Here is a 13,072-nt window from a genome sequence, read left to right as displayed (position 1 = left end):
CCCTTTCCCACCCTGCCCTGGCACACTGCCTTCAGGAGCCCCTTTCCCACCCTGCCCTGGCCCACTGCCCTGTGCTCACTCTGTGATCTCCTCAGTGACTGTGTGCTCCACCTGCAGGCGGGAATTGACCTCGATGAAGTAGTGCTTGCCGTGCTTGTCCACTAGGAACTCCACAGTGCCAGCATTCTCATAGCCTACCTGCAGGGGTGGTCGGTAAGCAGAAGTTCCCAGAGTCAGAGCTGTGCCATGCAGGCCTGCCCACCACACAGGTTCTGGAACAAAACAGCTTGTGGCAATCGAGCCACCTACCATCAGCTCCCCTGCAGTGGCCATGACCCAGAATATATATACCTTCACCCCTACACGCTATAGCCTCAAGGATCCCTCCCTGTAAGCTACTAAGGCCAGGCTACATCCAGCAAGTCTAGGTGAAGACATTCTGGAACCGCCTTCACTGCTGCTTTCCCAGCAGCCTCCTTGGCCCATGTCCAAATCCCTCCCAGCCTCTCAGACCTGCAGTCCTGGGCTTCCCAGCCCACATCTCACTGCTGAAGGGTTTCCAAGAAGTTTCCTCCTGTGCTACTCTGCTCTCATCCTCATTCTGGCCATCACCTCAAGCAATATCACTTGAAGACAAGCAACGGTGACATTAACATGGGTTGCAGCCCTGCTTTCATTCCATTTCTGGTCCTTCCAGAACAACACATTCATTCCCTGGGCTCTGAGCTGGTATGATTAGTCACAGAGCAAGGCCAAGGTGAGGTTGCTCCTCTGAGGCAACCCGAGCTCCACCAGACCTTAAGAGAGCCTCTGCTCATATTGCTGAGCCTGGTCTCAGAACTACTATGTCCCCACTGTCTTCTGAGCCCTGGCTGCCTACACTGAAGACCATGGGAGCGCAAACCTGGGACAGTGTGATATACCTGGGGGTAAGAAGTCTAAGGGAGGTGGGTATAGGAGATAACCTGCTGCCATGGCAGGAGTTTCTAGGCCAGCCAGGGCCAAGTCATTGCTTGTAGACACAGCCCCATCTCTATGCCCCAGGAGCTACTCCAGCAGCTGAGCAGAGACTGGCGGAGACACCTTGATAAGGAAATAGACTGTGCTGCAGCAGAGGTTAGAAGCCAGTGAGGAGGACACGCCTTAACTCTGCCAGAATATGAGGGCTCTCATTTTCTTTACAGTGATCAGGGTGAGCTGGTGCTACAAAAAGTTATCCTATATATCAAGAGTAGAAAAAGTGTCAAGGACACCTTCCTCCTGACCAAGCATCTCTACTATCACTAAGCATCAAATCTGCTACCATATCTTCCAGCCTCGAGAGGATGTCTGCACCCTTCCCCCCTCGGCAGGGCCTACCTCCTCCTTTCAACAGGCTGTCCAAAGGGAGTTTCTGAACCCCCAAGCCATGAGACAATCTGGGCAAAGATAATAATAAAGCTTGCAAAAATGGGCTCATGTCCCTGGGAACGTGATCTCACCTGCTTGGCAAGTTTGACAGAGTCACTGGTGAGGCGTGAGCGAAGTTGGGGGTCCAGGTGGGTAGCAGGGGCAATCTCTACCACCTTCTGGTGCCGCCGCTGGATGGAGCAGTCTCGCTCATACAAGTGCAGGATGTTCCCATACTGGTCCCCTGGGCATACAAAAAACTGGATTCAGCCTTTCCCAGAATCCAAGTGACTCCTATATACCCCCTGGCCCCTTGGGCACTGTGGCTACTTGGCCACCTGACTTCTGCTCTGTCCCAAGTCCCCTGGAAAGTCTGTCCCAAAGGTTGCTACTGTAAACCAGGGAGATCTAGGCTTCTTCTATTTCACACAACTCACCACTCACCTAGGATCTGCACTTCAATGTGCCTTGGCTTCTCAATGAACTTCTCCACAAACAATGCCCCATTCCCAAAGGCTGCCAAGGCTTCAGAGTAGGCCCGGGTGTAATTCTCTTCCAGTTCCTAGGAGTACAGACAAGGCTGGGCAGACATGGGACCAGCTTTGTGCCCTCTGCTGACACCTCTGTACATTTCCCAGAGGCCACCACAGGGGCTGCCAGCCCAGCACCGAGAGATTGGCATATGTGCTGCCCTGCTTACCTCATAGCTATGCACAACCCTCATGCCACGGCCCCCACCTCCATAGGCGGCCTTGAAGATAATAGGGAAGCCATAGGTGTTGGAGAACTCGTGCGCCTCATGCAGAGAATTGATGGGGGAATTAGTGCCAGGGACCACTGGAACACCTGTTGGGAGAGGACAGGGGATCTCTGTAACAGGCTGAATCCTTACTACATCTTGTCACAGGCCCCTCCCTGCTAGCACCTGGGAGGAATTATATGTCACCTGCAGCGATGGCAATGGCCCGGGCTTCCACCTTGTCTCCCATCTTGCGGACCACCTCTGGACTTGGACCAATGAACCGGACTCCAGCATCCTGGCAGGCCTGGGCAAAGTCTGCTCGCTCTGAGAGGAACCCATAGCCAGGGTGCACAGCATCTACACCATTCTCCTACAAGGGTCAGGAGAAATGCCTGGGTACCTTCCTCTTTCTCATTTTCCTTGCTGGGATCTACCCCCATTCTCCTTGTACACATATTCTGCTGGTGGGTGTGGGTGCGGGGCATAGCATAAGATCCTGCCCAGCCTCAGGAAAACTTGGCATCTCCTAGGCCAAGCTGACTCTACCTTGGCCACCTTGATGATGTCTGGAATGTGCAGGTAGGCCTGCACAGGTGCCAGGCCACGGCCAATAAGGTAGGCTTCATCAGCCTTCTGCCTGTGCATCTGGCCTGTGTCCTGCTCCGAGTACACAGCCACTGTGCGGATACCCAGCTCTGTGCAGGCACGAAACACTCGGATGGCAATCTCACCTAAGACAGGCAGGGTGAACAGTTAGACTCCTGAGAAAAACACAAAGGAGACCAGCCGGGCAGGGTGAGGAGAGGAGGCCAGCCTAGGGTGGCCAAGGACCTGAATCCTGGTAGTACTTACCTCTGTTGGCCACCATCACTTTCTTGATAGGCTTATATTCCAGATGCCGGACATTTGGGGATGCAACAGGGGCTGAGGAGGATCGGCGGACACCCAGGAGCCTCAGGCCCCCTCGAACTGTTTGGAATTTCAGCATCTGAGGAGGGGCAATCAGAGTCCAGGTTAGAGCAGGCTAGGCACTGAGCACCCCCATCTGGACAGAGAGAGGGACCTTAATCCACAGAAGACTACAGAGAAGACAGCCCGAATCCGGCTCCATTTGTGGTGGAGCTGAGGAGAGCAAGCAACTCTAACCTAGTGACGCTCACTCAGCACATGTTACATGTTTACATGTTAGAGTTTACATGTTAGAGGCCACAGTACAGTCCTGTGCAGGCATGGTGTGTATCTTGATGCTATGCACTCAGGCTCACTACCCTCATTCTCCACTAACATCTACTATGGACTTCTTTCATGTGTTGATCCTGTCAACTTGCTCTTTCAGGGGGTAGCTTTGGCTCTCAGTTAAGACACAGCTTTTCAAACAGAAGTCTGAGCCTTCCTTCTACTGAGGAATATGAAGCAAAATATTCATCACAGCCAGAAAGGGCAACTGAAGAGGCTGGTCCCAGAGACATATATATGCTTTGGGATTCCACTGACAGGAGGTCCTAAAGTAGTTAAGACAGTGGGATGGGGCTGAAGGAGAAGCAGAGAGAGGTACTGTTCTAAGCTGATGGAAGGATGGGGAATTGTATTTAACAACGACAGAGTTTCAGTCTGCAACGTGAAAAGAACTTTGTAGGTGATGGTGGAATGACTGTGAATGGACTTAATGTCACCAAACTGTGTGCACTCTGGCTGAGATAAGAAATCTGCCATAGCCGGGCAGTGGTGGCACACACCTTTAATCCCAGCACTTGGGAGGCAGAGGCAGGCAGATTTCTGAGTTTGAGGCCAGCCTGGTCTACAGAGTGAGATCCAGGACAGCCAGAGCTATACAGAGAAACCCTGTTTCGAAAAAAGAAAAAAAAAACTGCCATGGTGTACTATACAGCAACTTAATTTTTCAAATCAACTGAAAACAACTTATATACCACAAAGCAGGATTTGTAGCTAACTACTCACTTTATAAACTAAAGATGCAGCGGGATGTGGCAGTTCACAACTATAATCCCAGCTATTCAGGAAGCTGAGGCAGGAGAATTGCTGAAGTTGGGGCTATTCTTGACTACACAGTGAGTTTCAGGACAGCTTGAATTATAGTGTGAATTCTACCCCTACTCCCTAAAAAAGAAAAAGAAAAAAATGTACGGAGCTGGGGAGAAGGGAGAATGGATGAGGTATAGAAGAAAGAGGAGAGCCCCAGGAAGAAGGAAAAGACAGAGCAGGGCTCACACCTGCATTTGGCCTGCCCGCCTACACACCTTTATCTAACAGTGATTTGGTTCTTAGTAAAAGGTAGAAATGGTTGACTCAGCCACTTGTTTTTAAACATAAAAGCAAACTCAATAAATAAAACAAACATTGCAAAAACCTTGATGTCACAGGGACAACCATCGATACAGAGAAGGGAAACTATGAACAGAAAGAGAAGGCATAAACAAGTAAGTCTTACAAAAAAGAAGAGGGGAGGGTAGCAGCAGGCCTACTCCACCCACAAGCCACAGTTTGTGGCCTTAAGTCCATAAAGGCCCTGACCTGTGAGGCCCAGACAGCAGAGAGGGAAAAGCAAAGGTATACGATCACTTCTGACCACACAGTGATGACCGGGTGCTTCAAAGGTCATGTTTTGTGAATGTCCTGGGGAAGGATGGTTACTGCAGCTGGATCTCAGAGATGATTCTTTGAAGAGGGGACATAGGAGCTGGAACATGAACAGGGAGAAAGAGGTGGCCACATCCAGATAGGTGAGAACAGCAATCGCCAAGGCCCTGAGAGAACAAGCATGGGACAATGACGCATGTTAGACAGGTAGAAGATGGAAGGCAAGGAGTCCTGTGTGAAGCAAGGTTGAGAGCATGGACAGATCAGCTGGTCACTGCCTCCTTCAGGCCATGAACAGGTCTAAAGGGCTATTGGAAAAGCCCTATCAGACCATCCCAGAACCTGAAGAGAGATGCAGAGCCTCTGACTAGGGCAGGGGCCACGGAATCAGGCTGAAGTCAGGGAAGATGTAGGGTAATCTCAAACAACACACTATTGAGCTGAGGACTGATGGGCCAACACAACAAGACTATAGAGAGAAAAGCAGGGTCAGGAGTGAAAGAAGCTCATGGACAAGCGGAGGCCAAGGGAAAAGAAAACCTGGCATTATGATGATGGAGAATGTATAAATCCTGGATGAGAATACTGTAGAATAGAAAAGGCCTAGGCCTGTACTTTTTGGCTTGACCAGAAGGAAGAGCCAACAAAAAGCCAGCTACCTAAGAGCCAAGAGCAAGGCCAGGAACACTGTGCTGAGTCAGAGTGCAAGCCTTGCTGAGCCCAAGGCTTCAAAAGTGTGTGTGGAGGAGTCACTTGCTGGACTCCAGGCTCCAGCTTCTCTAAAAGCTTATGTCTTAACCTTATTGTAGTTGCTGTGTCTTATCTGGATAGTGCTATAAGCCCTACAACAGCTATGCAATAAAAGCTATGGCTTTTATTTTCTTCTTTAAATTTCATGGAGCCCAGGCTGGCCTCAAACTCCACAGGAGTTCAAGATGACCTTGAACTCCTGATCCTTGGGAGCCCCCACTTCCCAAGCTGGGACTACAGGAATGCATGACCACAGCTGGCTGCAACCATGACTCTTGTTGCTGTTGTGTGTTGTTTTGTTTTGTTTTAGAGACAGGTCTCTTTTTACCCATCCCTGGCTCTGTGGAGTAGGCCAAGCTTGGACTCAGACACCTTCCTCCCTCTGCCTCTGGAGTACTGGTATTAAAGTCTGCTGCCTCTGATCAGTGGAACGAAGTTTTTTATGTATGTCCCATAATAAAAGTTTAACTTAGAAACTGCAAACAGTTAGATATTAACAGGAATTAATAATCAAATAGAGCCATTACAAATGCTGTGACCAGCTATGTGAATGTGATCTCAGGTCTTGCCTGTGGACTGTAGCAACTCAGCGTCTTTTCTTCTCCTTAGTCACTCAAGAACTTTCACCTTTTCACTAAAAGAAAGCAGATAGCCCCCCTAGCAAACCTTTGCAGCCAGCCTCACTTACCCCTCTGCTTTGGGGCCACTGAAGTAAGACACTGGCTACCTAGAGACGAGCCGTTCCACAGCAGTCAATGACGGCTGAGACTCTACTAACCAACTAGCAAACAGGGAGCAAATACAGTAGAGACTCTGAGCAAAAGTATAATTCCTGATCTGGGTGGGAGCAAGTGGGGGGCTGCAAGACCCAGAACAGCATACCACCTAAAACTTAAGACTTGTTTATTTCTGGAATTTTCCATTTATTACTTTTGGACCATAATTTGCCATGGGTGACTGGACTGAGGAAAGAGGAATTGGTGGATCCTAATGCTAATACATTGTGGACAAACTGGGCCAGCATGTCATTGACTAAGAGATGAAGGCATATCAGCAGCACCAAATGACATCATTGGTGCCTCCTGAAGTTATCCACTTCAGGAATATGGAAGCCACACTCCATCAGGGCCCTGCCTCAGATACACAACCCAGGTTTAACTAAAGCCTAATTTCCATATTTTATCCAATGGGGGATACACACAATTTTTTATTCCTTCAAATTGTAAAGTGAATGTTTCAAAATTAATGCTTAAAATATGTGAAAGATGCTAGGCATTGTGGCACAAGCCTTTAATCCCAGCACTCAGGAGGCAGAGGCAGGTGAATCTCTGTGAGTTTGAAGCCAGCCTGATCTACAAAGCAAGTTCCAGGACAGCCAGAACTATGTGACTCTGTCTCAAACAATAACAACAACAAAAGCCCAAATATGTAAAAGTTCATATAAGACATGGACTGGAGAGTCAGTTCAGATGAAAGGAAACGAAAAGACAGCTAAACGCACATAAGCACTGACTGGACCCTGGACTTCTCTTGTTAGCAAGGGCACAAGGACACAAAGGGACTGCAGATGAAGTTTAAACAAAGCCTGTAAGTTACACAGTATGGTGCTGATGTCCACTTCTGACCTTGCTGTTGGTCAGTGGTAAGGAGAAGCACTGACAACAAAAAGCTCAATACTTGAGGTTTTCCCTCTACAAACATCTAGATACTGAAAACAGAGCAATGTGCTATCCTGGCTGTAAAGTCACAGCAGCTTCATAAAAGATACTATCTCTAACTGAGAAGACCCACAGGCCCCACTCCCAGGTCCTTCCCAGTTAGAGGCCCTGTTCAGATCTATCCAGAGCCTTCAAGCCAGGCCCACTAATGCACTGAATGATCTCAGCCCCTCAGAGCCTGAGAAAGGAGGATCAAGAGTTCAAGGCCAGTCTAGGCTCCAACTGAAAACACTTTTTCTTCATCTTTTGAGACTAAGTCTTGTTATAATATAGCTCAGGCTCACCTGAACTTGTTGTGTAATCCCCCTGCATCAACCTCCCAAAGACTGAGACTATAGGTGTGTACCTCCACACCTAGCTTTAAAACAAAACAAAAGCTTCTACCATACAAAAAGTACATTGAAGATAGGAGGGAAAGTGTTGGGGGAATCTGAGGAGAGTGTACGGGGGAGCTAGAATAAATATGATCAAGATAAGTTATATAAATATATTAAATGTCAAAAAATAAAGTTACAATTCCTTTTAAAATGAATGTAGGCTTCCTGTTTCTTGCTGGGTCATTTCTACTCAGGAATACAGAATTTCCATATTATGAAACAGAGACAGAGATTTGTAATGAGGTGTTCAAAACACCACCATTTACAACACCAAACAGCAAAAGGGATTAAAGTCTGACTGGAAGGTCCTGGATAGACATTGCAAATCCACAAATGATGGTTTTGCACGAGTGTTTACAATATGGAAGGTGTTTGTGATACAATGTGAAGCCAAGAAAATGAGATAAACCATATATGCCATCTCATAACGTTTTTTCTGAAACAAGGGTGACAACTGCAGAGATTATGCCAGTGGACCACCTCATTGCCATAGATTGGTGCAGTATGTTTATTTGCTCCTTTATGCACTATATATTTCCATATACAGAAATCTGCATGTTTTATCCAATGGGAATGCATTGTTTTCTAAGATAAGAACTATACTTATTTTTTATTGCTGCATTAGAAATGAGAAGCTGTAAAAACATGCAACTTCAGAATGATGGCAAAGTAATACAGCCACCACTAATGGTTAAAATGGCTCCCCGGTGTGTGGGGAGGGGCACAAGGGCTACAAACACAATGGTCATCCGTGTCCAGATCACAGACAGCATCCACCATCTGGAACTTATGCATCAACAACTGGGTCCTGATTACCACTTAGCCCAGGTGAGAAGCCTTCAGCAGCTGGCTTAAGTCTCCACAGACACACAGTTTATAAACGTAAGCCTGAAGCCCAGACTTCACCATCCTTTAACACACACTCTCCTGCTCTTTAACTTTCTTTGACTGGGAGTATTTTTTTCCTTTGTTATTAGTTTTCTTCAGTTTTAACTTGTCAAAGTTCTCCACTTCAGACAAGTCTGGCTTATCATTCACTCATATTGACTGCCTGCTCCAAGATAAGTTCCAGGACACCAACAGTTCAGATTGCTGCTGGCTCAGGACCAGGGATGGGGAACATTATAAGTAGAAAGGAAAATGAGGCTGCAGAGATAACTCAGCTGGTAAAAGTGCTTGTAGCCAAATTTGATGACCTGAGTTTAATCCCAGGAACCCACATGGTGGGAGGAGAGAACCTCAACAAACCAATGTGGTACAATGTGGTACTCATGCCCATTCCTCACCAAAAATAAATAAATGTAAAAGAAGATTTTAAAATAACTTTAAGCACAAGCTACACTTGTAATACCAGTTCTTGAAAGGCTGAGGCAAGAGAACAATCCTAAGTGCAAGGCTGAACTACATGGACTGTTTCTTGATAATCATTGGCCACCACTTGAGCACTTGCCTCTCACCCTTTGAGTAAACAGGCCATTTTGCTGCCCTGCCCCCTCTCTCATCACACAGGCTTCACATTCCCTTCTCCAGATAAGGAGTCTTCCTTAGACTGGCTTCTGGTGAGTTCCTGGAAGGCTGACTCTCTACTACTCCCACAGAATGAGAGGAGGAAGAGGGAGAGGGACAGGTAGAGGGAGAGGGAGAGGGAGAGGGAGAGGGAGAGGGAGAGGGAAGAGAGGGAGAGGGAGAGAAAGAGGGAGAGGGAGAGGGAGAGGGAGAGAGAGACAGATACTTGATGTGATTCCCTATCTTGGTAGCCCAGGGCCTCCTTGGCAAGCCCAATTCACAAAGAACCTGGGGCCAAGAACACTGTGGAGAGAAAGAAGCCCCTCTCAGCCCTCATATCCCTGCAGAGGGCAGCAAAAGCAGGCCTGAACCTAAGACCTAAGAGACCAGCTACTGGAGAGCAGGAGCCAGGGCTGGCAGCAAACATGCACAAAATTACAGGCAGAAAATGGCAAGGCCCTTTTGGATGGAGTCAGAGCAGAGGCAAGTGGGAGAAGCCCCTACCACTAGAGCTGGTGGGGCCAGGAGGCTCAGTGTTAGCCTGCACTAAGCCTGCCTACCTGGGCTAGGCCTAGCTCTCTCTTTCCTAGCACTGTGATTTGGCAGCTCTGAAGTCCAGTTTCCTCATCTGTAAATTCAGGTGCCACTTCCAGCCCAGATAGGTCATTCCAGGACCAACTGAGACGGAGACCTGAGAGTACTAAATCTTGTAATGGATGCTGGCTGTTGTCACTTTCTCACTGTCCTTTCTTCCTCCTACATGAATGGAAGGATATAGAAGAGATCTTCCCAACCTCCCCAGAGCCCTATACAGATCACATCAGCATCCCCACACACATATATATACACATATATACATACATACATACATACATGTGTGCACACATGCATGAATATACACCAAGGTCCTCTTGCTAACTGCCCCAAGACCTTCCATCAGAGCCTTTCTCTGTGTAGAGGATCTGTGAAGCCTGCTATATACCAATCCCTCCAAGGTTTTCTGAGTAGGATATTGATATGAGCCTTACCAACACACACAGAGAGAGAGAGAGAGAGAGACAGAGAGAGACAGAGAGACAGAGAGAGAGAGAGAGAGACAGAGAGAGAGAGAGAGAGAGAGACAGAGAGAGAGACAGAGAGAGAGAGAGACAGAGAGAGAGAGAGACAGAGAGAGAGAGAGACAGAGAGAGAGAGAGAGAGAGAGAGAGAGAAACTAGTCCTCTAACACACAGTATACTTTCATCACATATAAAAACCTAGTCTAGCAGTTGATTCAGATTTATAGGGCCATACCTGTTCTGGAACAATTACCTTGTACCAGCCAAGCACCTAGGTGTGCTGTACACAGAGGACGTGGTAGAGGATCCACAGGCAGCAACTGCTCCACCCGAGGTCATTAGCCCCAGAATACAAAGTTCTCCAGCACTAGACTGCTGGAGGTCTGGGCTGTAGCCAAGGCTGAAATCAGGGGAAGGGGCGCCGCCTCCTGAGGCCATCATGGGCCACTGGCTGCCTAGGAGGGCCGGGCCAGAGAGGCGGGGCAGTGGGTCATGCAGAAAGTAGATGAGCAGTGACCTAGAGCCTGTTCCCTGGGCCCTCAGGGATACACAGGATTATAAGACAACACCTGCTAGAAAGCAGCTGCAGACTTTTCTAGTGGATTTTGGACATACTGCTACTTGAAGTTAAAGGCATAAAAATGTCACTCAGAAAACAGAATGGTACCTAGACAGGCTGCTTGGTACCTTTGCCAGGCATGATGGAGGGCAAGGGTCACATTACCCTGAAGGTTGGTTCACTACTACAGTCACAGGAGGCCTCTGCTGCAACCAGCCTCTCCCCTAATTCAATGCACTGCCAGACACAAGACAAGAGAACACACCACCTTGTTACTGAAGCATCTCCATTGCTAATCTAGCCTTTCCCTCACTAAATCCCATTGCCCTCACAGGCTTATACTCAGGACTTTTCAAAATCATGGTCAGCCAGAGAAATCCAGCTGTGGATCCACTGGACAGTGTCCCATTAGAGGCCCTCACAGATGCTTGGGACAGCTGTGGCTCCACTGGACAGTGTCCCATTAGAGGCCCTCACAGATGCTTGGGACAGCTAGCTGGAGTGTTGAGTTTGAGGGTCTGAGATAATCCTACTGAGCAACTGATAAGGTTGACCAAGTTGCACCTGAGCCTCAGCACATTCTCAGAGCTGAAGGGGTACCATAAAGCTTGGGGGTCAGGTGGGAGAGAAGCAGAGTACCTAGAGTGCTAAGAAGACCTTGGGTGGGCACTGAACAGTGTGAAACCCTCCAGGCCACCCAGAATTCCTGCTTTGGGGACCCAACCTGTCCAAGCCCAAGTCCTGGCATCCTAATTTAATGTGACCATCCTCTTTCCTCACAACAGTGCCTCTTAGAAGGTGTTTCCAGTTACAGCCCCTCAGGCTGGCACTGTTCCAGATGTCTCCTGTCACCCTTATCCCAAAAGACAGCACAGAGAGAGAGACTAGTGGGAATGGGAGGCAGGCTTCCACTTAGCGCACACAGTACCCTATTAGGGGACTACTTGGTTGGATGATTATCAGGAAGTCCCCGTAGTTGACAATGGTTGAGACTCTAATTTAAATCCTCTGAGGGAAAGCCCTCCTACTTGGTGACATCAATAGTGGAAACCTGAAGTTTGCACTAAGCCTGAAGCTTCCAGAAAGTGCCTTTCCTCCTACACGGGGAAGGCACTCTCTGATCCTGCAAGCACAGCAACTGGCCCAGAGCACAGGCCTCAGGGGACACCATACTGTCTTCCTTGGAGTGACACACAAGTAGAACTCCTTTACTGCCCACAGAGATGGGGGAGATGGCAAAAGAACAAGCAACCCACTACTCCCCAAAGATCCTTCATCCCATGTTCCTCTCCAGAATGCCAGCAACATGAAGAGGCCTGTTCGCTATTTTCTGCAAATGCTGGCTAAGAGATCCCATTCTTGTCTCAGGCTTTGCATTAAAAACAGGGAAATCAGATGGCTGTGACTGCCACTGAGGACGTATAAACAACTCCTCTCCAGCAAGAATGAGCCACAGTGAAGCGGTGGGTGTCTAGCACACCTGTTTCTACCTTGCTACTCAAGGCAGCTCATGGGAAACTTTTCACCTCTTTCTGCTTCAGTTTTCTCCAACACTGGATCTATGAACTCAGCATTCCACCTTCCAGACAGAAAACCATGGAGCTGAAATGGTGCCTACAACAAAATGCCAAATGAGGCAGGGCAAAGGTCCTAACATCACAGGCGTGAGGTCTGTTGCACTGCCCACGTGGATTCTACAGTGGGAAAAAAAGAAAAAAAAGCCAAGCTCCCAATGTCAGAGGGTGATTCTACAGGGTCCTTTCCTTAAGAGGTGCCTTCCCCGGTGCTTTAGGATGAACTAACAACAGACAAACTTGAGCACAATATTTATGCTTCCCTCCAGAGTGGGAGCTCTGGACTGATAGGCATTAAGTCCCCACTATGGAACTGGGCTGTGACTATCAGAAATATGAGGCAACAGGTACTTAAACACTGAAAATACCCAAACTAGAAGACCTACAACTAAAGGGGAAAAAAAAAAAACCCTCCATCAACTCAGGGTCTCCCAGTGCTGAACAGCAGACAGCAACAGTGCCAGTGGTCACATGTTCCAGATATGCCAGAGAAGTTTCCATTTTCCCAATAAATCATCAAATGTCCCTAAAAATTCTATTTCTTCAGACTTGATCTATATCTTGCAGGCTGCCTCCTGTAACCAGAAGCAGCACAGAATCCCATGTCAGGCCAGTTTGGGTTCAGATAATATGGCTACTATAGTGCCAAAGAGATGTGCTCCCTGATAGCGCAGCCTGGCTGGGGAGCAGGGCAGGAAGCCCTGTAAGTGCTGCAGTCAAGTGGCAAGCCCTAGAATATTCCTTCTAGAACATGCATGACTTCGATCTTTTTTTTTTTTTTTTTTTTTTTTTTTTTTTTTT

General features: G+C 48.0%; 1 protein-coding gene across 5 annotated transcripts in view; it reads right to left on the bottom strand.

Moving 5' to 3' along the window:
- Positions 1–13,072, bottom strand: part of Pc (pyruvate carboxylase) — a 106,332-nt gene that overhangs the window by 16,931 nt on the left and 76,329 nt on the right. For 3 of the 5 annotated variants that reach the window (XM_031389185.1, XM_031389186.1, XM_031389188.1), the window contains 7 exons: positions 2,984–3,119; positions 2,678–2,862; positions 2,336–2,501; positions 2,090–2,235; positions 1,834–1,951; positions 1,482–1,633; positions 80–198 (listed from right to left, as the gene is read on the bottom strand). In XM_031389185.1, coding sequence (XP_031245045.1) covers positions 80–198; positions 1,482–1,633; positions 1,834–1,951; positions 2,090–2,235; positions 2,336–2,501; positions 2,678–2,862; positions 2,984–3,119 — 1,022 coding nt within the window. Of the gene's footprint in view, positions 1–79; positions 199–1,481; positions 1,634–1,833; positions 1,952–2,089; positions 2,236–2,335; positions 2,502–2,677; positions 2,863–2,983; positions 3,120–10,373; positions 10,630–13,072 lie in introns of those variants that run through there. The other 2 variants (XM_031389189.1, XM_031389187.1) reach the window with 2 other exon arrangements.

The sequence above is a fragment of the Mastomys coucha genome, unplaced genomic scaffold (assembly GCF_008632895.1).
Source record: "Mastomys coucha isolate ucsf_1 unplaced genomic scaffold, UCSF_Mcou_1 pScaffold21, whole genome shotgun sequence".
Lineage (NCBI taxonomy): Eukaryota > Metazoa > Chordata > Mammalia > Rodentia > Muridae > Mastomys > Mastomys coucha.
The sequence above is the reverse complement of the archived record's forward strand: the minus strand, read 5'-3'. Positions and strand labels throughout refer to the sequence as shown.